Source organism: Sapajus apella, unplaced genomic scaffold (genome assembly GCF_009761245.1).
Source record: "Sapajus apella isolate SASKATOON/1434 unplaced genomic scaffold, GSC_monkey_1.0 scaffold42, whole genome shotgun sequence".
NCBI lineage: Eukaryota > Metazoa > Chordata > Mammalia > Primates > Cebidae > Sapajus > Sapajus apella.
In genome coordinates this window covers 19,003,938-19,025,630 of record NW_022436982.1, presented here as the reverse complement: position 1 = coordinate 19,025,630, position 21,693 = coordinate 19,003,938, and the positions used below count along the sequence as shown (strand labels likewise).

The 21,693-nt window shown below is 33.6% G+C and overlaps 1 protein-coding gene and 1 long non-coding RNA gene across 6 annotated transcripts in view; one reads left to right on the top strand and one right to left on the bottom strand.

Moving 5' to 3' along the window:
• Positions 1-1,918: 1,918 nt before the first annotated feature.
• LOC116566149 lies at positions 1,919-6,586 on the top strand. Its single transcript, XR_004275757.1, has 2 exons — positions 1,919-2,010; positions 6,551-6,586. It is a non-coding gene; the product is annotated as an uncharacterized LOC116566149 (long non-coding RNA).
• Positions 6,587-10,014: 3,428 nt separating this feature from the next.
• Positions 10,015-21,693, bottom strand: part of ZDHHC21 (zinc finger DHHC-type palmitoyltransferase 21) — a 73,641-nt gene continuing 61,962 nt past the window's right edge. For 4 of the 5 annotated variants that reach the window (XM_032300175.1, XM_032300173.1, XM_032300177.1 and 1 more), the window contains 2 exons: positions 18,548-18,591; positions 10,015-18,003 (listed from right to left, as the gene is read on the bottom strand). In XM_032300175.1, coding sequence (XP_032156066.1) covers positions 17,871-18,003; positions 18,548-18,591 — 177 coding nt within the window. In that variant the 3' untranslated portion in view covers positions 10,015-17,870. Of the gene's footprint in view, positions 18,004-18,547; positions 18,592-20,467; positions 20,556-21,693 lie in introns of all 5 variants that reach the window. The other variant, XR_004275756.1, reaches the window with a different exon arrangement.

Sequence of the window (21,693 nt, the reverse complement as noted above, 5' to 3'; positions counted from 1 at the left end):
GCAGATCCCACCCCAACAAAGCCCAACAAGCTATACTGGCTTGAAATTCTCACCACCAGCACAGCAGTCTGAAGTTGACCTGGTATGCTCGAGCTTGGTGTGGGGAGGGGTGTCCGCCATTACTGAAGCTTCAGTAGGCAGTTTTCTGCTCACAGTGTAAACAAAGCCACTGGGAAGTTCAAACTGGATGGAGCCCACCGCAGTGCTGCAAAGCTGCTGTAGCCAGGCTGCCTCTCTAGATTCCTCCTTTCTGGGCAGGGCATCTCTGAAAGAAAGGCAGCAGCCCCAGTCAGAAGCTTATAGATAAAACTCCTATCTCCCTGGGACAGAGCATCTGGGGGAATGGGCGGTTGTGGGCACAACTTCAGCAGACTTAAATGTTCCTGTCTGCTGGCTCTGAAGAGAGCAGCAGATCTCCCAGCACAATGCTCAAGCTCTGTAAAGGGAAAGATTGCCTCCTCAAGTGGGTCCCTGACCCCCATGCCTCCTGATGGGGAGACACCTCCCAGAAGGGGTTGACAGACACCTCATACAGGAGAGCTCCAGCTGGCATCTGGTTGATGTCCCTCTGGGACAAAACTTCCAGAGGAAGGAACAGGCAGCATTCTTTGCTGTTCTACAGCCTGTGCTGGTGATACCCAGGCAGATGGGTCTGGAGTGGACCTCCAGCAAACTCCAGCAGATCTGCAGCAGAGAAGCCTGTTAGAAGGAAAACTAACAAACAGAAAGGAATAGCATCAACATCAACAAAAAGGACATCCACACAAAAACCCCATCTGAAGCTCACCAACATCAAAGACCAAAGGTAGATAAATCCACAAAGATGAAGAAAAAACAGTGCAAAAAGGCTGAAAATTCCAAAAACCAGAATGCCTCTTCTCTTTCAAAGGATTCCAACTCCTCACCAGCAAGGGAACAAAACTGCACAAGAATGAGTTTGATGAACTGACAGAAGTAGGCTTCAGAAGGTGGGTAATAACAAACTCTTCCAAGCTAAAGAAGTATATTTTAACCCAATGCAAGGAAGCTAAGAACCTTGAAAAAAAGGTTAGAGGAATTGCTAACTAGAATAACCAGCTTACAGAAGAACATAAATGACCTGATTGAGCTGAAAAACATAGCACGAGAATTTCTTATTTCAAATGGGAGGGGATACCAGCAGATACCATTTCTTAAATGAATATTACATGAATATTACAATTAGAAAAATATGGATAAACGCTTCCAAAATTTTTAACATAACCACTAGAAGAATTAAATATAGGCTATATTTCAAGGACACAAATGACACTGCAAATCAGATATGAAAAAATGTACTAAACAAAAAATTGCTGTGACATTTTTCTACACTGTGGGTTTTACTCCTATGAAATCCCAGTAACAAGCACATCTGTAACATGAAAGATTTGGATTCAACTACTTTTACATAAATGCAACCAAAGCTCATTAATTTACCCACATATGATAAATTATTGACTTAATCTTGGTTTGCTAGATAAACAAAATATAAAAATAGAATCTCAACAGGCAATACTTATTTTTACAAGGACTTTACAAAATTAATTCTACCTGTGAAAGATAAAGAAATGGAATTACTACTCTTTATTAAGGAACAAATACAATCCAGTGGACCCTGAACCTTAGAGTAAGGGTCAAACTCTAAGTATTGTTTAATGTGGTTTATCTCTGGCTACCTCATAAGAGCATAATTTTTGATTCATATTTATACTCTTAGATGTTGACGCATCCCTTGTCTTTTTAAGAAAATATATCCTTCATGAATTATTGAGTTCTTAGAGTCATGTTTTTATTCACTTTTTCTCTTGATATTTACAAAGACTTTTTCCAGAAAATTACATTAGATTCCTGGCAAATGATTGGATTGGCAAATGATGCAAAAATATAGATCAATAACAAATTGGAAAAATTCATTATATATAACGTTATCAAGGGTTAGTGAGGATATGGGAGAAGAAGAAATGATATATATGTTGGTTGGAGTGCAAATTGGTTTGACTACTTTAAAGAGCAATTTGGGAAAGCTTTTACAGTTGAAGATGCACATACCTTACCATTCCACTATTTCACTCCTCTTTCAACAAGTTAATAACAAAGGAAATAATCCTCTTAGTGAATAATATATAAACTACAGTTTATTCAAATAACTGTTCTGTGGGATTTATAATGAATGGTCCAGATCTACATGAATAAAGAAATTTTGTTTAAAAAATATGATGCTGATTAAAAATTTACATAAATGTAAAATTTTAAAATAGTATGATTTATGGATGCTACATACATTGCAAAAGTACAAAAACATTCATGAAAATAATTCACACTGGCTTTAGGACGGTGAGTAGCTCTGGAGAAGAAAACTGCAGAAAGAGGATTTAGATGTATCTGTAATATTTCATGTTTTTAGAAAACAAAGTGAGAAAACTGAAACAAAGAAAGCAAAATATTAATACGTGATTTATCTTGGTATTTTTTAATTATACAAATTTAGTATTAAACTCTTCAGATCTTTTTTTTTTTTTTTTGAGACCAAGTTTCTCTCGTTACCCAGACTGGAGTGCAATGGCGCGATCTCGGCTCACCGCAACCTCCGCCTCCTGGGTTCAGGCAATTCTCCTGCCTCAGCCTCCTGAGTAGCTGGGATTACAGGCACGTGCCACCATGCCTAGCTAATTTTTTGTAGTTTTAGTAGAGATGGGGTTTCACCATGTTGACCAGGATGGTCTTGATCTCTTGACCTCGTGATCCACCCGCCTCGGCCTCCCAAAGTGCTGGGATTACAGGCGTGAGCCACCGCGCCTGGCCTTATTTTTTATACTTCATGTTATTTTGCACCATGGTAAAAAGCACATGAGATCAATCCTCAGTAAATTTTTAAATGTATAGTATTGTTAAATTTTAAGTGTAGTGGAATACTATAAAGCATAATGTTATACAACAGAGCTCTAGAACTTTTTTAACTTGCATGACTGAAACTCTATACCTTTTGAACAACAGTTCCCCAATTATCCCTGCCCACAGCAGCCACCATCCTACTGTTTCTATGAGTCTATGTTAAATACATTGGTGAAATCATGCAGCATTTGTCCTTCTGTGGCTGGCTTATTTCACTTAGCAAAATGTTTTCAAGGTTTCAGTTGTAGCATCTAACAGTATTTCCTTCCTTTTCTATGGCTGAATAACATTCCATTGTGTGTATATACCAAATTTTCTAAATTCATTCACCCATCAATGGGCATTTTGTTTGTTTCCAACTCTTGGCTATTACGAATAACACATCAATGAACTGAGGAGTGCAAAGATCTCTTCAAGATCTTGATATCATTTTTTTGGGAAACATATCCAGAAGTGGGAATCCTGGATCATATAGCATTTCTATTTTTAATTATTTGAGGAACTTCCATACCATTTTTCAAAACAGCTGCACCATTTTACACCCCCAGTAACTGTACCAAAGGGTTCCAATGTCTTCACATCCTCACCAACATGATTTTTTCAAATGGCCATTCTAACAATTGTGAGATGATACCTCGTTGTAGTTTTACATTTTCTCTATGAGCGATGTTGAGCATCTCTTCGTGTACCTGTTGGTCATTTGTTTGACTTCTTTGAGGAAATATCTATTAAAGTCCTTTGCCTATTATTTAATCAGGCTTTATATGGATTTTTTTCTTGCTGTTAAGTTGTAGGAGCTCCGTTTGTATTTTGATTAACCTCTTAGTAAATATGTGGTTTGAAAATATCTTCTCCCATTCAATAGGCTGCCGTTTGATTCTATTAGCTCTCCCTAGCTATGCAGAAGCTTTTAAAGTTGATGTTGCCCCACTTGTCTATATTTGCTTTTATTGCTTGTGCTTTTGGTGTTATCTCAAAGAAGTCAACAATGTTATGAAGCTTTTCCCTTATGTTTTGTTTTAGGAGATTTATACTATCAGGTCTTATGTGCTGTTAATATTTTGTTCATCTGAAATAATTTAGTTTCTCACTATACACTATTACAGAAACAAAAGTTTCCAAAAATATGCAAAACATTGAAGTTTATAAAAATAAAGCTACATTGGAGTTTATGAAAATAAACTCAAAATGGATTCAAGAGCATAATATTTAAAAAAACAAAAATAGCAAAGTTTTTTTTTTTTTAAATAAAGGAAAATACACAATTTTGATTTAGGAAAGGCCTTTCTAAACAAGGTAATAAAACCCAGAAGACATAATGAAAACTATTAAATTTCAAGGTAGTTTAGTTCTTCCATACAACATAATGATTGGGCAAATTTAATTTTCCAAAGATGTCCTCAACAATATCTTCCATCCTACTTTTCCTGTGAAATGTGACTCTGACACTATTCCCATGAAATAGAGTCTATGTTTTCTCCCACTACTCTGGGCAAGCTTGTGACTACAGTAGGTTTGTTACATCTTAAAGTAGGTGATAAAAGGTGGTATCGTTTCTTTCTGGTTCTCTTGGGCCACTGACTTCTAGAACCTAGCCACCATGCTGTAAGGAAGCCCAGTTACATGAAGAAGTATGTGTACGTGTTCTGGATGATAGCCCAAGCTGAGCTCTCAGCTGACAGCTAGCATCAACCAACAGTTATGTGAGTAAATGAGGCTTCTGTTGATTGCAGTTGCCAACCATAGAATCTTCCACGGTCTTTCAGTCTTCACCATGGAACAAAGAAAAGCTTCTGTGCCCTTTCTGGCCCAGAGAAACAGTGACCATTAAAAAATGGTAAAGCTCATCATCACTGGTCATTAGAGAAATGCAAATCAAAACCACATTGAGATACCACCTCATGCCAGTTAGAATGGCAATCATTAAAAAATCTGGAGACAACAGATGCTGGAGAGGATGTGGAGAAATAGGAACACTTTTACACTGTTGGTGGGAGTGTAAATTAATTCAACCATTGTGGAAGACAGTGTGGCGGTTCCTCAAGGATCTAGAAATAGAAATAGCATTTGACCCAGCAATCCCATTACTGGGTATATACCCAAAGGATTATAAATCATTCTATTATAAAGATATATGCACACATTTATTGCAGCATTGTTCACAATAGCAAAGACTTGGAACCAACCCAAATGCCCATCGATGATAGACTGGACAAGGAAAATGTGGCATATATACACCATGGAATACTATGCAGCCATAAAAAACGATGAGTTTGTGTCCTTTGTAGGGACAAGGATGAATCTGGAAACCATCATTCTCAGCAAACTGACACAAGAACAGAAAATCAAACATCGCATGTTCTCACTCACAGGCGGGTGTTGAACAATGAGAATACACGGACACAGGGAGGGGAGCATCACACAGCGGGACCTGGTGGGTGGGGGGCTAGAGGAGGAATAGGAGTGGGTGGGGGGATTGGGAAGGGATAGCATTAGGAGAAATACCTAAGGTAGATGATGGGGTGATGGATGCAGCAAAACACCACCATGGCATGTGCACACCTATGTAACAAACCTGCATGATCTGCAAATGTACCCCAGAACTTAAAGGATAATAAAGAAATTTTTAAAAAATGGTTGGTTGTTTTATGTCACTAAGTTTGGGATTGTTATACAGCAAAAGTAACAGAAACAATCACCATAAAGAAAAACAAGAGACTCGGCTAAAATCTAGAAACCTATTAAATAGATTAAAAAATAATATCCAGAAAATATATTAATAAAAAGTTACCAACATTCAACAAGGTAAACAACCTAGTCAAAAACCATAACCAAGGAATACGCAAGAGAAAAAAAAGATGCTCACCTCTATTACTTTGCTACAAATTTTCAAAATTAGTAGTACTCATTTGAGAATGTGTGTAAAGAATTTTGGAAGATATTTTGGTAATTCCTATCAAAATCAAAAATATGTACATCCTTTGACTTGTCAATTTCATGTCTAGACTTTACCTATAGAAATACCAGCAAATGGGCACAAATATTTCTGCACAAGACTGTCCTCCGTAGCACTGTTACTAATAGCAAAAGAAAATCTGTATCATGTCCACTATAGAGGCATGGTTAAATATAGTTTACTGATACGATGAACTGTACAGAAAAGAAGCTGGGCATGGTGGCTCATGCCTATAATCCAGCATTTTGGGTGGCCAAGAAGGGCAGATTGCTTGAGCTCAGGAGATGGAGGCCAGCCTGGGCAACATGGCAAAACCCCGACTCTACAAAAAATATAAAAATTAGCTGGGTATGGGAGAACGGCTTGAGCCTGGGAGATGGAAGCTGCAGTGAGCTGAGATGGCACCACTGCACTCCAGCCTGGATGACAGAGGCAGACCCTGTCTCAAAAAAAAAAAGTTATTATGTGTTAATAGGGATAATCATATATCATTATATGACAGGAATATATCACGTAACATATGATAATGTGAAAAAAGGGAAGTGGAACGATGCACACCAAATTATGTCTAGTAGCTACTTTTGGGAAGGAGGGTGGGAGTGAAGATTTTGGTAACGGGCATTTTTTCCATTTTGTTCTAAATGGTAATAAGTGCTATGGGGGCCGGGGGAAAGTAGGGACAAGAGATCAGGGCTGTTGTGGGAGGGGTTATATAAATTTCAAAAACTGATCAAACAAAATATTTTTCATGTTTACATAAAGTATGGAAACATGTATCAGAATGTTGTATACCATGTTTAAAACAGCGTTCACCTCTGAGGAGGGAAAAGAAGATTCTACAAGGGTCTGAATACCAGAAAGTGGGGATCACTGAAGACCCTTTTGGAAGCTTCCTACAACAGTGATCACCCAAATTACTGGAGACTTTCAAATGTAAAAAATGCCCATGAAAAGTAAATGACAAAAATTAGAGCACTTCGCAGCACAGTACTGTACTGACTGGATCAGTATTTTCCACATTGTGGGTACTTTTCCACTATGAGAATATCTGAAATGCTTCTGAACACTGAAGAATTCTCTTAAAGACGGACATCAAGTTACAAGTGTAGACCAACCAAAAATCCCTGATATTGTTTACTTCTAGATAGCATTAAAATATGAACCTGTTTAACATAATGAGGATATCTGATCTACCTTCACAAAGCTGACACAGGCTATACAACAAATTTCATTAACTTGTTGGGCATGACTTCATCTAGGATTACTCACTCATAGTTTCAGTGTGGATCTGTAAAACCTCCAGCTCTTATTAGGTACTCAAACATTCAGTTATGGCCAGTAGCTACTTCTGGGAAGGAGAGAACACCTCTAATTTTTTAAAGTTGTACATTTCAATACTAAGAAGGATAAATATCACCCAAACCATGCTACAATTAAACTTACTACTAAAGACACATTCAAATGCATATCTACAGTAGTATCTGAGTGCTTGGAATTGTATTATTTCAAGTTCCTAATTTCCTCAATAGTCTGGCTTTTTTAAAAATTCAAAACACATTGCTATTTTTTATGGTGTTTGATCTTTAAGCAGAGGTGCTTTCTTGTTTGGAGAAGGGGCCTAATTTGAAAATACTAGTCATCCAGAGGACATACAAAGAATGTGCTGTGACTGATACAAATATTTTTTTAAGTTAGCTTAGTTTTTTTCCAAACTAACACATATCCTCCATCCTTCCTCAGTACTGTTTGCTCAGCTGGATGTCCACAGGGTCCAATTTTCCCTCCAATTGCCCTTGCACGCTTATATAATTGCTGCTCATATGGGTAATTGGTCAGCCTAGAGCAGCATTTGTATGCATTTGTTCATCTACAGTATCTGGCAGCTTTTCAAATGATTCTGTACTCTTTTAATACTATCATGTATTTTTACTTTTTGCTTCTTTATAACAAGGCTAAGTAGGTGTGAATCTGTAAAGGATACATATTTTAAGTGTTCAAAATCTGTATCTGCTGGAATATGCAGATACAAATTATTTTTATGCAGTGGATGTTTCTTCTCACTTGTCAGAGTAAATGAATCTAGTCTCAAATGTATGCGGTTCTGCTCTACCTTCTCCCATTGTTTTCCTCCCCAAACAGAGCCAAATTAACTAGATTAAAACACACTTTAGCTTAAAAAAAAGTGACAAGCCCATTTTTCACTTAGTAATAATACTGATGAAACAGTAAAAACCGTGAATTTTACTAAAGCTTGTTCTTGAGCACATTTTAAATATTCTGTTTGACAAAATGGAAGTACATATAAAGCACTTCAGGTGAATTCCAGAGATTAATTGTGTATGACTAAAGAAAAGAACTTGTGTGACTATTTGAGTTGCAAGCTGAACTAGCCACTTTTTTTCATGCAACACTGTTTTATACTTGAAGGAATGACTGAAAAACCATTTTTTCAGACTTGGGTATTTGGCAAGCATTTTCTCAAAAATAAGTGAAGGTAATCTGTCACTTCAAGACAACTACTGGCAGTATGTGGTTGCCAATCATAAAATTCGAGTATTCACATGAAAATTAGCATTGTGAAAAATACAATCTGTCATCATGAACCTAACTGCCTCCCAATACTTACTTTTCTGACGAGCCAGTGGTAATATTAATGAATTTAATTTTATTTTGTATGGCTAAAAGAACTTTCCAAAATGAAAAAGAGACCAGTGAATTTTAAGAATATGAAGTTTCCTGGTATCGTTTCTGACTCCACATTGTAACTAACTAAACTTTAAGAAGCCAACACTTGAGTTTTTGGGTAGTACCAGAGTAGAATATCTAGTTACTTGAAAAGATTATTAGAATACTACTCCTTTTTCCAACTACATTATCTCCATAAGACCAGACTTCCAGATACTTCTAACAAAATAACAATTCAACTGGTGTAATGCAGCAGCATGAGACCCAAACTACTTCTACGAAGGCAGCTATGAAAACTTTGCAGCAATGTAAAATCATGGGTTTCTAAATAAAAATATTCGTTATTCATGTTAACATGTAATGAGTTTATGTTTAAATAAATTAGCTGCTATTTAATTTTTTCCCTTTTTTTTTTTCAAATTCTCCTAGGTCTTGATCAGTTTTATTTTCTAATACAATAAATACTGATAAACACAACTTACATAAGCAAAAATTCTTTGAAGCCTGCAATGAATTTTATGAATGTAAAGGAGTCCTGAGACCAAAAAGTTTGAGAACTACAGTAACTTATCATCACTAAGAAAGCATTATTATAAATGCTACTTAGAATCAAAACAAAGGAAATTGCAAAAGACACAAGATTAAAGATTTATAACCCTTAAAAGTTTGTCAGAAGGCAAACTTTCTGACAAATCTGCTTTGACTTACCAATAAAGCAAAATTTATAGTTCTATCTGCAAATCTAGCAAATAAATTTATCTACTAATCTAGAATATTTTTCAAAATTACTTTTCTGGTAATAAAAATTTTAAAAAGACTTTAAAAAATAAAGTTAATCCTCTGTCTTTCAATCTCAGGGCAGTTTCTACTAATTTACTGTTTGTAAGACCTATTGATTGTCTTTTCAGAGCTAATGATTTTTTTTTTTTTTGCCAACTCATGTTTACTTCTTTGTGACTTCCTACAAGGAAAGCATTTAGTTTAGGATTAGAGAAAATTTGTCAACAAAAAGCTACTAGAATATAACTTCATAGGAACAAAGGCTTTAATTCAATATTCCCAGATCTAAAGTAGGGCCTAGGTATAAACAAAGTCTCTGCATTTTATTGTATGTAAATTATTCCCCTAAGAAAAAATACTTCTATACAATAGTGTCTGTCACAATAAACGTTAAATAAATTGGGTAACTAAATCCAGCCATCTGGGTCATCTCTAAGATAAATACGCCTAACTAGAAATATTGTGTTTGTCAATTTCAACCCTAGTAGGTACATCTAGTTCTTTTTGAATACTTAATGAATTCTGGGATTATGGTAGAACAATATCCCAAGGCTAGTTATCATGAATAATTATCCACATTGTATAAAAATTTTTAAAGTATCCCATCACATTGGTAGTGCTGAAATCTAAAATTTGGGTTTATTTTCTTAAATAAAAACGTAATAGGAGAAAAACAGTCCTATGTTTTTAAAAAATATTTATTTAAAAATAAGATTCAAAAAATACAGTATGTAATACATTTTGAGAAGTAAAAATTTCACAATTTAAATTAAAAACAATCTGCAAATAAAACTGAAATATTACATGAATAAAACTAAACCACTACAATAAATTAAAAACAACATTGTTCTTAAGGTAGATACATGGTTTGTTTTTCGTATTAAGAACCAGTGTAGACTTTTCATCTAAACAAATATATCTCAGCTATATGGTTCCCACTTGTCATTTTCACCCATTTTACTCCCTCTTCTCAATCTAGTCTTATATCTCTCAACTACTATTTTCCTAATTACCGTTAGCATTAGAAATCTTGAAGATTTTCTTTACATTCTCTTGGGGAAAGACAAGGTAAAAAATAACAAACAATGCAAGAAAAACAGCACTCAGATCTATACATATTATGCATTGAATAATAAAATGCCTGATAAATTTAAAAACAGGATCTTCATATGGCACCTGGAATACACCAATATTAAAATAAAAGTATTTTAGGAATATAATGCTAGACAGAACTTGGGGTTCACACGCAATTTTAGGAGCCTCAAAATAACACAGATTTTGTCTATTCATTAAACTTGCCAGTCAGATCATACACAAAAAAGACTAATTCCAGGGACACAAAGTGAGCTCAGACAGCATGATCCACGTGTGCTCTGTCCTTGCAAGTGCCTATCTTTGTCCCCTCATGTTAGATTTGCAGTTCACTTGTTTGAGTATCTCTGATTCTGATAAAAATTTTTACTTTTGTATCATTTAGTTGCTTTATTCTTACACATGGTAAAGTAGATTTTTTTTTCTTTTAAATGTTCATCTCTGGGAGACAGTGAATAGAAGTAAATTTTCTACTACCCAGTAACTTGAAAAATTACTGCATTCAGCCACATGCATTTAAATCATGCATAAACAGGCCAAATTACTCAGGATCAATATAGTGGCAACATAATCTAGGGAATATTGTTGGCAGATTAGAGAGAGACAATGTTGCTTCATCTCATTAGGCTTTCAAACAAATTTTGCCTTCACCTCTAATGATATGTTCATCTAGATTTCTACATATCGTTCAAATGACCTGAAGCCACATTTCACATAAATTTAAGACTTCATTCTTTTTTTTCCATTCAGAATTCACTGCAAAACCACATATTGTATCTATAGTCAAGGAGAGGTTGACTTTAGCTGACTAACAATAATGTGAAATATATTCAAATGTTATTGTCTACTTTTCTAATACACACACTGTCACCTTCTTGCCAGAATCATTAACGATTTTAGCTGCAGTTGTAAGGACACAGAGTGTTTTGAGAGTTTTAAAGGGAAAAATTTGGAACCAAAATAGTATTCATAGCAGTATTACATTTGGACAATTACATTTCAAAAGTACAAGTATACTTAAAAGAGGGTGTTTTTCATCTCGTAAAATAAACTACTAATCAAAATTAGTTGTAAAAGTAATCTTACTCTAACTTTCTATGTAAAGTGAATAACAATATCCAGACTTTTTTCATAAAGTTCAATATTCTGTTATCAGTTTTGCTTAAATCAAGGTATATATTTCCTCTTGGGAAAGCATCTCTCTCTCTGTCTCTCCATATGTCTCTCTCTATATACATCTATACACACATATACGTATATATATGTACACATACATATATTTTAAGGGTGTTCTTTTACTTTATCTTTATTTGCAAAGTAGACAAATGGCAACATTATTCTTTAAAGCCACTAAAGATTATACACACAGACACATATGCTGAATTCTTGATCTGTAATCAGAATGAACCCTTAACTCTTCACTTTAGTATTTTGTTTCAGTATTCATTAAAGTGCCCAATAAGCTATATTGTTCATTTATATAAATTAGAGTTCTTACTTTTTTATCGTTGCAGAAATAAAAAAACTTGTGAAAAGTGCTTCAATAATCTTTTGTAATTTCAGCCTATCAAACTACCTTTTAAAGTAGCCAAGCTACATTAAAATACAAAATTAAAATCTATACATGCCTAACTTAAAAAAGTCCAAATGAGAAACATTTAAGATCCATTAAATTGTCACAGCAGCATGCAAAAAATAAGCTCTGTTAATCAAACTGTTCTTAGTAACATTAAATTCTACTTTATAAACACACAACAATGTGAGAAGAAAACTCATTCAACGAAAAAGAAAATTAACTCTTTGGTACAGGAATTAAAAATGTCACTCAATGCTAAAGTGAATAGCACCAGGATGTTTTAGAGTTGTTGAGGTTGTAAGACACTAACTTCAGGCACCAGTAGGTTAAAATATCATCCAATGGATACTGGCAAGAATATATAGCTTGCAATACGCAGATAAGCTTTCCTTTTAGTTAACAGCCGGCAAACAATTAAACCTTGTATTTAGTCAAACAGGCAGGCAAAGCTACAAAAAAGCCCACAACTTTTGTTAAGCTATTTGTCCACATCTTTGTTTACATGTAAAGCTATCAATACCAAAAAAATCAGTGTTGAACTGTTGTAAGCACAACATTACATGTTACAGGTATTCAAAATACCAATAGAAATGGAGACCTTCAAGATATCAAGAACTCCAAAATATCTCAAATGTTAAGTGAAAGCCACCCTTATATGCATATTGTTTATTTTTCCTCCAGTGACAAAATTTTCTATACACTCAGTATCTTTTCTTTGCAATAAGAGATTTCCAGAAAAGGTGCCAGTTTTTTCAAACTTTGGGCAACCTATTCATTTCTCCTCTACATTGAATAGCTGCATTTTCAACATTATTTTTAACACTTCATGTTAATACACTCTACACAATTATGATATTTAAAAGTAAAATATTTCTCAAAGGCATCTGACCAACTGAAGAGAAACAGCAATATAAATTCCTTAAGTTAAATAATTCAAACTAAATATTTATATGCACTAACAACTCTTCCAGTAAATATAGTATAAATAAGAGATAAGGCTAAAATGATTACAGCAAAGAGATTTTCTGATGTCAGAAACTGGCTCCAGTCAACTCTGTTGCTGAGATGATTATTCATGCACCATCTAGCCTTCCCCCCATCTTAGTAAGTTTTTAGATACTCACTACTTATTTGTACCTATTCTCTAGGGTAGACAAGGCAAAAAGAACTTCATAATAGTAAAAAAAATAATGATACTGGAAAATATCAGTAATATCAATGACTTTTTAAATACCACTGTTATTTCTGTTTCAAATTAGCAGGCAGTATTGCAACATCTGAAGAACTAACAAAGATGTAGTAAGTTTTGTTGTTAAAAACTGCACAGTGATAAAGAAGTCAGAGAAATGTCACTTTCCTGAAGTTAAACCAACATCACCTCAAAAGCAGCAGAAATGCTAAATGCTGATTAATACATAGAATTAAAACATTGGTTCAAAATACTTCAAGCAAGTTGGTTCTAATACTTTCTCACATGGTGCTGTAGAATATTCTAGAATTCAACTGAGAATGACTATAGAGCACAATGAAATCTGTGATTTATAGATAAATTCAGAGGATGATTTCTAGAATAAAAGTTAACAAACTTGGGCATTAAATAACACATTCATTAATTATACAGTTAATACTAGCAAGTAGAACAATAAATGTACACGGCTTATTAGCTACATTTACCAATACTTACATATTTTTTAAAGCAGTAGTAGTAGAGTCGTGTGAAAATCTAACATTTGTATCTATTAGCAAACTACTTAATGTTAATATGTGTGAATTTTATCAGATAAATTCTAGATATATCTATGTATATTAGAGGTCATGTCAGAAATGTATTTAATAAAGTAACTATAGGTTATTAAATTTGGTAAACTTGAGCGAAGTAATCTATTGACACAGGAAGCACAAGAGAAGCAGAGACTAGAGCAAGCTCCAGAGAGAGACCAGCAGCTCTGTTAATTAATATGAATGGCATATTAAACCAGAGCTTGATACATTGTGATTTTACAGCAATACACGTGAAAACACTCGAACTGCCCCATGATCTAACACACAGAAAATTGTGTGGCCATAATCTAAATCAGTTCACACTTCTTGGTTGGAAGTGTTGTCCTAAGTCTTCATGATTAGCATTCAGAATTAATACGCCCCTTGGAATGAAACATACTGCCAACTAGTTACTTGTATGGCAGTGACTTGAATGTCTAACAAAGAATAGTTATCATTAGCCACCATACTTAGAGAAAAATGCCTCTATGCATTGGCAAAAACACTGATGTTAATTCTGACAGGTGTTTTAACTCAGCTGTTATACTGAACATTATGTATTATGTTCTCTATTTCATTAATACTAAAAATAAACTATACTTTTTTTCTGAAAAAGGTTAATATGCTAACTACAATTTATAATAGCTATTTCTTATGTTAAGCACAAATATTTTCAATACATCTCTTAAGCAAAATAGCATTTTTATTATAAAGGAACATCAGCTAACTTGATATTTTTAAACTATAAGTTTGGGTTACAAAGTACCAACTGCTCTCTAACTGAATGTCTACTGGTTGAGGGGTTCTGAACTCAGTCCATTTTTGCCTAAAATCTTAAGCCTATACGAAGCCCATAAACATTTTTGTTTGCAGAAAACAATGACAAATATGATTGTTCAGGAAGTGTAACTTATAGTATCTAGGTAAAAACCTTCCATTTCCTGAAGCCTAATAATGACTTCACTAATGTAAAAGCATTCTTTAACATACATTTTGCTTAAAATCAAACAGAATGTTTATAAAGAAATACTTCAGTCCAACACACATATTATATCAGTAATTTCACGGCTCACAATTATTTTCTAATGTCCAACACCTTTAGTTGTTTTCATAGTTATCCAGAATACATAATAAATTGATTGCTAAAACTATAGATATAATTCTGGGAAAGTTAAAAAAAAAAAACAGAAAAGGAAAAGTATACAAAGAATCGTTAATTTCTGTGTTATTTTAAGGCAATAGAGCCAATAAAAACAAATCATTTCAAAACTGAGTAAAAAAAACCTAAATATAGTTTTTTAGATATTCATTAAAACATAGTAGACGCTTGGTTGTCTTTGTAGCTACGATAAATTTCTGTTTTGTAATAAATTGGTAAAGGTAACAGCTTTTCCTACTCTAAGGAATTACTCTGCCAAAATGAAGTTTAAAATAAAATACATGAAACGGCTTAGTTTATACTAATCTGATATAAATTTGTGACTGATCAATAACAAGAATTTAATAAGAATATACATAAATGAAGCAAAGTAGTCATCACATTCTTAAGAACTAGACATATCATAAAAACATGTTCACTTTCATAAAATTTTACATTTTTGTACATACACTCCTCAGAAGTTTGTACTTTTGATATGTTCAGAATGTGGCTATACTATTTACTCATAGGGCAGTAAATCTCTAGTGCCAGTATAATTACACCAATTAGCCAAAAGAGGGCGTAGAAAGAACGCCGGTAGATAAGCTTAGGAAACTGCCAGTTGGTTTCTCTCTAGTAGTCTAACAAGAATTAATTAACAAAACCCACAGGAGGGTTAGGTATGCTAACTTAGGAATACTGAAAGTTACAGTGTAAGTGTATATATATACTTTAATATATATTCTTATGTAAATATACTGATAGAGAGCATTTCTGCCATTCAAATAAAATAAGCATATGCTTTTCTAGTGTATTAGTTTGTAGTCCAATAATTTAAGGTTATTGAGTACAGAGGGATCAGGACCAGGGAAGGTAAAGAGGAAGAGGGTAAAGAACATGCCCTAGAAGTGGTAAATCTAGGAAAAATAAGAACACAAATCATCAGAGAAGGAAAGAGACCCTGCCCAGTGCCTTTCAGTGTACCTACTGCTACCATGTAAAGTATAAATTAGCCACAGAGATCTTTAGGGGATGTTCATTGGCTCTGCTGTTTTCTCAAGGTCCTTATTTGAAAGGAATTCATACAATATAAGGCATTCAACTGACATCTACCTACGTTATCTATATTTTACTTCCTTATAAACAGTTCTGTCACCAGGCCAAATGTGGTCAATTAGCTTGCACAAAATGCAACCCATTTGCCTGACATGAACATTCTAACTTTGTGTTTCACTAAGATTTATAAATATATTTCTTCTATTTAATTCACTACATCTTTTTCAGTACCAATAAATACGTTCATCTGCCACTTCTGAGTTTTTAAGTAATAATGTATTCTAATTAGAACATGAAAAACATAATATTAGCATCTCTGAGAAGAACTTACTCTATTATTTCAGAATATGTTATAAGACATTTACAATTTCTGAAAGAACTAACCACAGTACAGCCAACTGGCTGACAATGGTAATCTTCTGTTTAATTATTTCCCAGGTATTATTCCTTACTTCCAAGACTAACTAAAAGGAAAATATTAGCATGGTTCATGAACAGTAGACTTTTTCAATCTTCTCTTCAAGGGAATGACTGTGAGTACATAAATTTTTTTAAAAGATATATGAGTTTTGCAGTATTCTAATGGAAAAAAATTAAAAGTTGAGTTTTTTTCAAAGCATACTAAATGTCTTTTCATACAAATGTTCTATGCCTTGCAAGAGAACATCACTATTAGTAATTTAAATTTGTGGAAGGATAATGATAAACCCAGATCATTATATTTTCTTATTTTAGGGTCACTTCCTAAGATTAGCTACTAGTAGAAGGTCTCTCAATGCAAATTATAGCCGGACAATTAAAATTTAATTTTAATTTAGGTGATTATAGGTACACAAAAGTTAGTAACTTCTTTTAGTAGTAGCTTCTTATAAATAAAATTTCTCTATGAGTTGGTCAATATCTATATACAAACCTTCAGTGTGGAATTTTACATCTACTAGTACATAAATAAAAGTAAAAAGTATACTCTTTTCAAAAGCACAATATTCCTCTTTATACTGTACATTATATATTATCTAGTTATACTAGCATTTTAAAAACATATGCATTCTAATGTAACTGCACTAGAAAAGGTAATTGTGAAGTTATTGCAAATTCTCTCTCCTTTTTGCTCATTAAAATCTTAGGGTAAAATAGAATACATGCCCATTGGTCAGTAGTTCTCCTGGGGGCGAATATTCTAATCACAATCAATAATTACGACAGTAATGGTGACAATGGAAAAATTATTGTGAAAAAAGTTTTAACATTTCCTTTACAGTCAGGTAGGTAGTTGGGTGTTTTACTTCAGTGGTACTTTTATTTTTGTTTTGGTGAAGAAAAAAAGAAGAAAACATTAGCCACTCCTAAGAAACCACTGCCCGTTTTCGTTACTGTTGTTCACTCCTTTGCTGCTGCATTTTTTAAAATGTTGCAGCACATATAAAAAGAAAGGTTATTTTAAATTGGATTTGAAAAAGAAAATTCATCTATACTATAAAAAGGTGTATCAGCTTTTGTAAAACCTGAAAAATTAAATTTAGATTTGGTTAGTACTGTTTAAAAGTGAAAATTTTAAATTAACATCTGAAATTTACCATAAATTAGAATCTGTAACATTGTCAGTACTAAAAGAAATTATGTACAATTATTTCATCCCAATCACTGCCTTTTGAGTTTAATAACAAAAGCATTTAAAGAAATCCCTGTGGAAAGCTAATTTGAAAGTAAACATGCTTTAAAACTTAAATATAGATCTTGTATTAGTCCCACAACAGGATCAAGATCACTATTAAAATAAAGCCTGGGGCACATTATGATGCCTAAGATTGGTGGGTGGATTTTAATTGACTTGAAGACTGTCATAGTTCTATTATCATAAAACCTGTAACGCATTTCCAGCATGGAGGACCCATCTGTGCCCACCATCCATCTGTTTAGACATGATTGGCAAAGTGGTAGGGAACTCGCAGTGGTTGCCTCTGCCTGAAAGGAATGAACCACAGGATCTTCCAACGAGTGCCAAAAACTTCTGAGAAGGTCTGCTGCCATGGCTTTCGGGGCCTCGATCTACAGAAGACAGCATTATTAGTGAAAGACAGCACTCCCATGGTGCACTTCAGTCAGCTAAAACAATACAGGTTGGCTGGGGATCCATTACTGGACTCTGATGAATTGTGTCCCAGCATCATAAATACAGCTTTTCTTTCATTATGGCATGCAGCTGAGTTTTAACTCTGGATAACAGATATTGTATCTGTGTCGTCAATCAACCTAGCGCAACTTTTGAAGCAGAGGAGAATCTCAGGATTAACAGAATGTGTGTCAACAACACAGTAGCAAATCTCTTTTGATGTACTTTCAGGACAAATAATTTAACTTACTTTAGTTAGACAAGGCACAAGAATGATCAGCATTTTAGTGTGAAAACTATCATGGCTGGAAGACCCCTACTGTAAGACTGGGGTATGCTTGTCTAGCACAGGCCTCAGACAAGGCAACAAGAAAAAGCCATCATTATATTATCTTTCTACCATATGCACATGTTTCTCAAATATGTCCAGTTGTTTCCATTTTTAAATAAGAATACCACACACTTCAGTTTTATACTTACATATCTTCACAACAGTTTGACATCTTTTCAATAGATGTTGTATCCTTTAAAGACAAAAAATTATTTTCAGATGTAACAAAGTTATTGTCTTTATTCCGTATCTATTCTATGATGTTTTTAATGTTATTCTGAGAATATTCTACAGATTTAAACCATTTATATATAAATATTCTAAATTTTAAATTATCTTTCACACATTGCTGGAATCCCCTTGGAAAAAGAAAATCAACATTATGCAAAAAAAAAAAAAAAAAGATTTGGTTAGTACTGTTTAAAATACAAAAACCTAATGAAAACTGTGGGAATAGCACTTCATTAAAATATAACCTTTTATTACACTTGCTTTCTTGACAATTCGTTTGAAAGTCTACAGTCTACTTTCAGTTTAACTGTCAATGAATATGCATTAAAAATAAATATAAAAATGACATCTGAAATAAACTAATGAACAGAAAACTGCCTAAGGGTCAAAGAGTGCTACTGGTTCTAGATTTCTGTAAACAACAACAAAACTCAATAAAGCCATCTATGAATTTGCCGTATTACAGCATCTATTACTCTGAAAACTAAACTGACCAGAGTTCTTTTTTAGCAGAAAAATAACTTTTTTCATAATAATACAATTTCCTAATTGTATGCTTTCTACAAGGCTCTAATGCAAATACATAAGAAAAATATTTCAACAAACAAAAGATTGCTTCTAGAAATGCTGGTTTAATTTGTGTTATTAGAAGACTGATCATTAGATTGGCAAACTGTTATGACAATAGCCAAATAATAAAAACACAAATTATACAATCTTATTTTTAGAAATTTATTTGTATTTTAAATATACTTTGAAACAGTGCAAAAGAGTATATTCATTCAAATATACCAAAAGCTGGATAAGTTTTCTTCTTTTTATCCCTTTACCTTAACATTTTGCTCATACATAGGTGAACTTATTAAGCAGTACTATTCGTACAAACACTTGCAGCTACAAGTAAAATCCCAAGAACTTACTTGGCTGTAAAACTTTTTTCCAATGATGCCAATAAACAGCACCTTCACTCAAAAACAACTCTTTAGAGACATTAAAGAGCTCATCTTATTAAATTCTCATTATGAATAGCTGCATAACTACAGTTAGCCTATATAAGAGGAAATTAGAGAAAATGGATCTACTTTTAAGATAACTAGTAACCAATAACAGAGTTTCATTTACAGATTTTCCAGGAATTTTTAAAAAGTTATAGATTAGCTATATATTCTATATTAGTTATTCTATCAAACATTATAATTCATGGTATCCAATGATAATTCTATTAATAATTAACTTTTCTCAGCTCTGTTGTAATTTCCTCAAAATGTTTGACTTTATGAAAACACAGTCTACAAACATATAACACTGATTAGGGTCTTAGAGTAAATTTGGGCCTCAAGTTCCACATCTGTAAAGGAAGTAAGTGAAATCATTTTAGTGGTTTCTTAGAGTTTTGATGGTAACACGTTGATCCAGAGCAGTTAAAACAGCTTGTGCAAAGAAAAAGATGAAATAGAAGTCAAAGAGAAAGATGAAATAGAAATGCTATTAGGAAAGGTATATGAATGGCCTAAGATCACAGTTGTGGGCAACACTTAAAAACTAGAAACTATTCCATGGCATATAAGGCAAATGCAAGGTCCGACAACTATCACCAGCTAAGATTAAAGGAAATTTTTACTATGCAGAAGCTGCAACTTGTTTATAATCCTGAGAGATTTATTTGTGGCAATAAAAGAATCAACTTTAAAGATTTCAGATTTAGATTTCATACAGAAAAAGCTTTTATTTTCAAATGTTTTTGATACCTTCCTCGAATCTGTTTCAGGAAATAACTAGAAGACTATCTACTAAATCATCATAAGAGTGGTTATTCTTTCAAACAATGTGACATTTACCATTATTTTAGGAGTAGGATTTGTGAGGCTGGCCACAATAGGCTATTTTTTTCCTCTGGAAATGGCAAATGCTCATCTCTCTGAAACGCTGCTATCCAGAATACTGTTATAAGTATAATTTGTATTTTAGCAACCGAACATGTCATCAAGTTTTTGCACTGGTGCTTACACGTAACATACCCAGAGCAACACAAGTTAAGTTATCACATCTACAAGCAGGACAGAAACATCAGACTAGAAGAGAACAGGGGTTACTACCAGCAAGAATACAAAAAACCACGTTATCCTCAAATGTCAAATTAAGTTTAATATACATTTGGCATTTTAAAAAACACGAAAATAATTAAAATATTTTGGTGCAGGTAACTTCATTCAATACTAAAGACTCAACATGGTTAGTGCCCATCATGAAAGGACCGATATGATAACTATCATCCTCAAGGAGTTTAAATACAAAGTATAAGTTCTTAGTTATATGTAAAACTCAGCATTCCAGAGAAATTCACTTGTCCAGGAATAACATTTTCAACATGTGTTGTCTATGAGAACACTTCATTTATAGAGAAATATGTATGCCTTGATTACAGTCTAATGATCAAAACATCTAAGACTTTCATCAGTCTATATAACTAAGAGATATTTAAGAATAATTTATTATTTTAAAAACTGGAAGTTTTTTAAAAAATAATGAACTAGAAACAGCAAGACATACAGAAATACAGGCCCTACCTATTTTACCTAATATTTAATGATGGGTGATCTCACCTAAGAAATTCTTTTTATTTTTCAGGTCTAGTCTAAAAAATTATGTTGACTATTAAAACAAAACTGTACCGTAATAAGATTATACCTGGAATGGGGGAAAAAGTTCCTAAGAGAAAGGGAGAAGAAGTATCTACTGGCCTGATGTTAGAAAAATGGGAGGTTGCCGGTGTGGGATAAAGAGCAAGAATTTATCACCAGCGGTTTCCTGGTAAACAGACCTGAGAACCCAGTCCTCTTGGCATAGACAGCTTGATGATACAATCCATCCAACTAACTCATCCTGTTTTGAGTTCATTCTCACCAAGCAACACTTTGCCACATATGTTGTTATACAGGAAAAAGAATGTGCTGAAGAGTCCTTTGGCACACCTGACAACTGCACATACAGGAATCAACAATCTGTTATATGACTATCTTGACTATCTCTTTTGAGTCTGGAAGTAAGTAAGAGCCATTGCCAG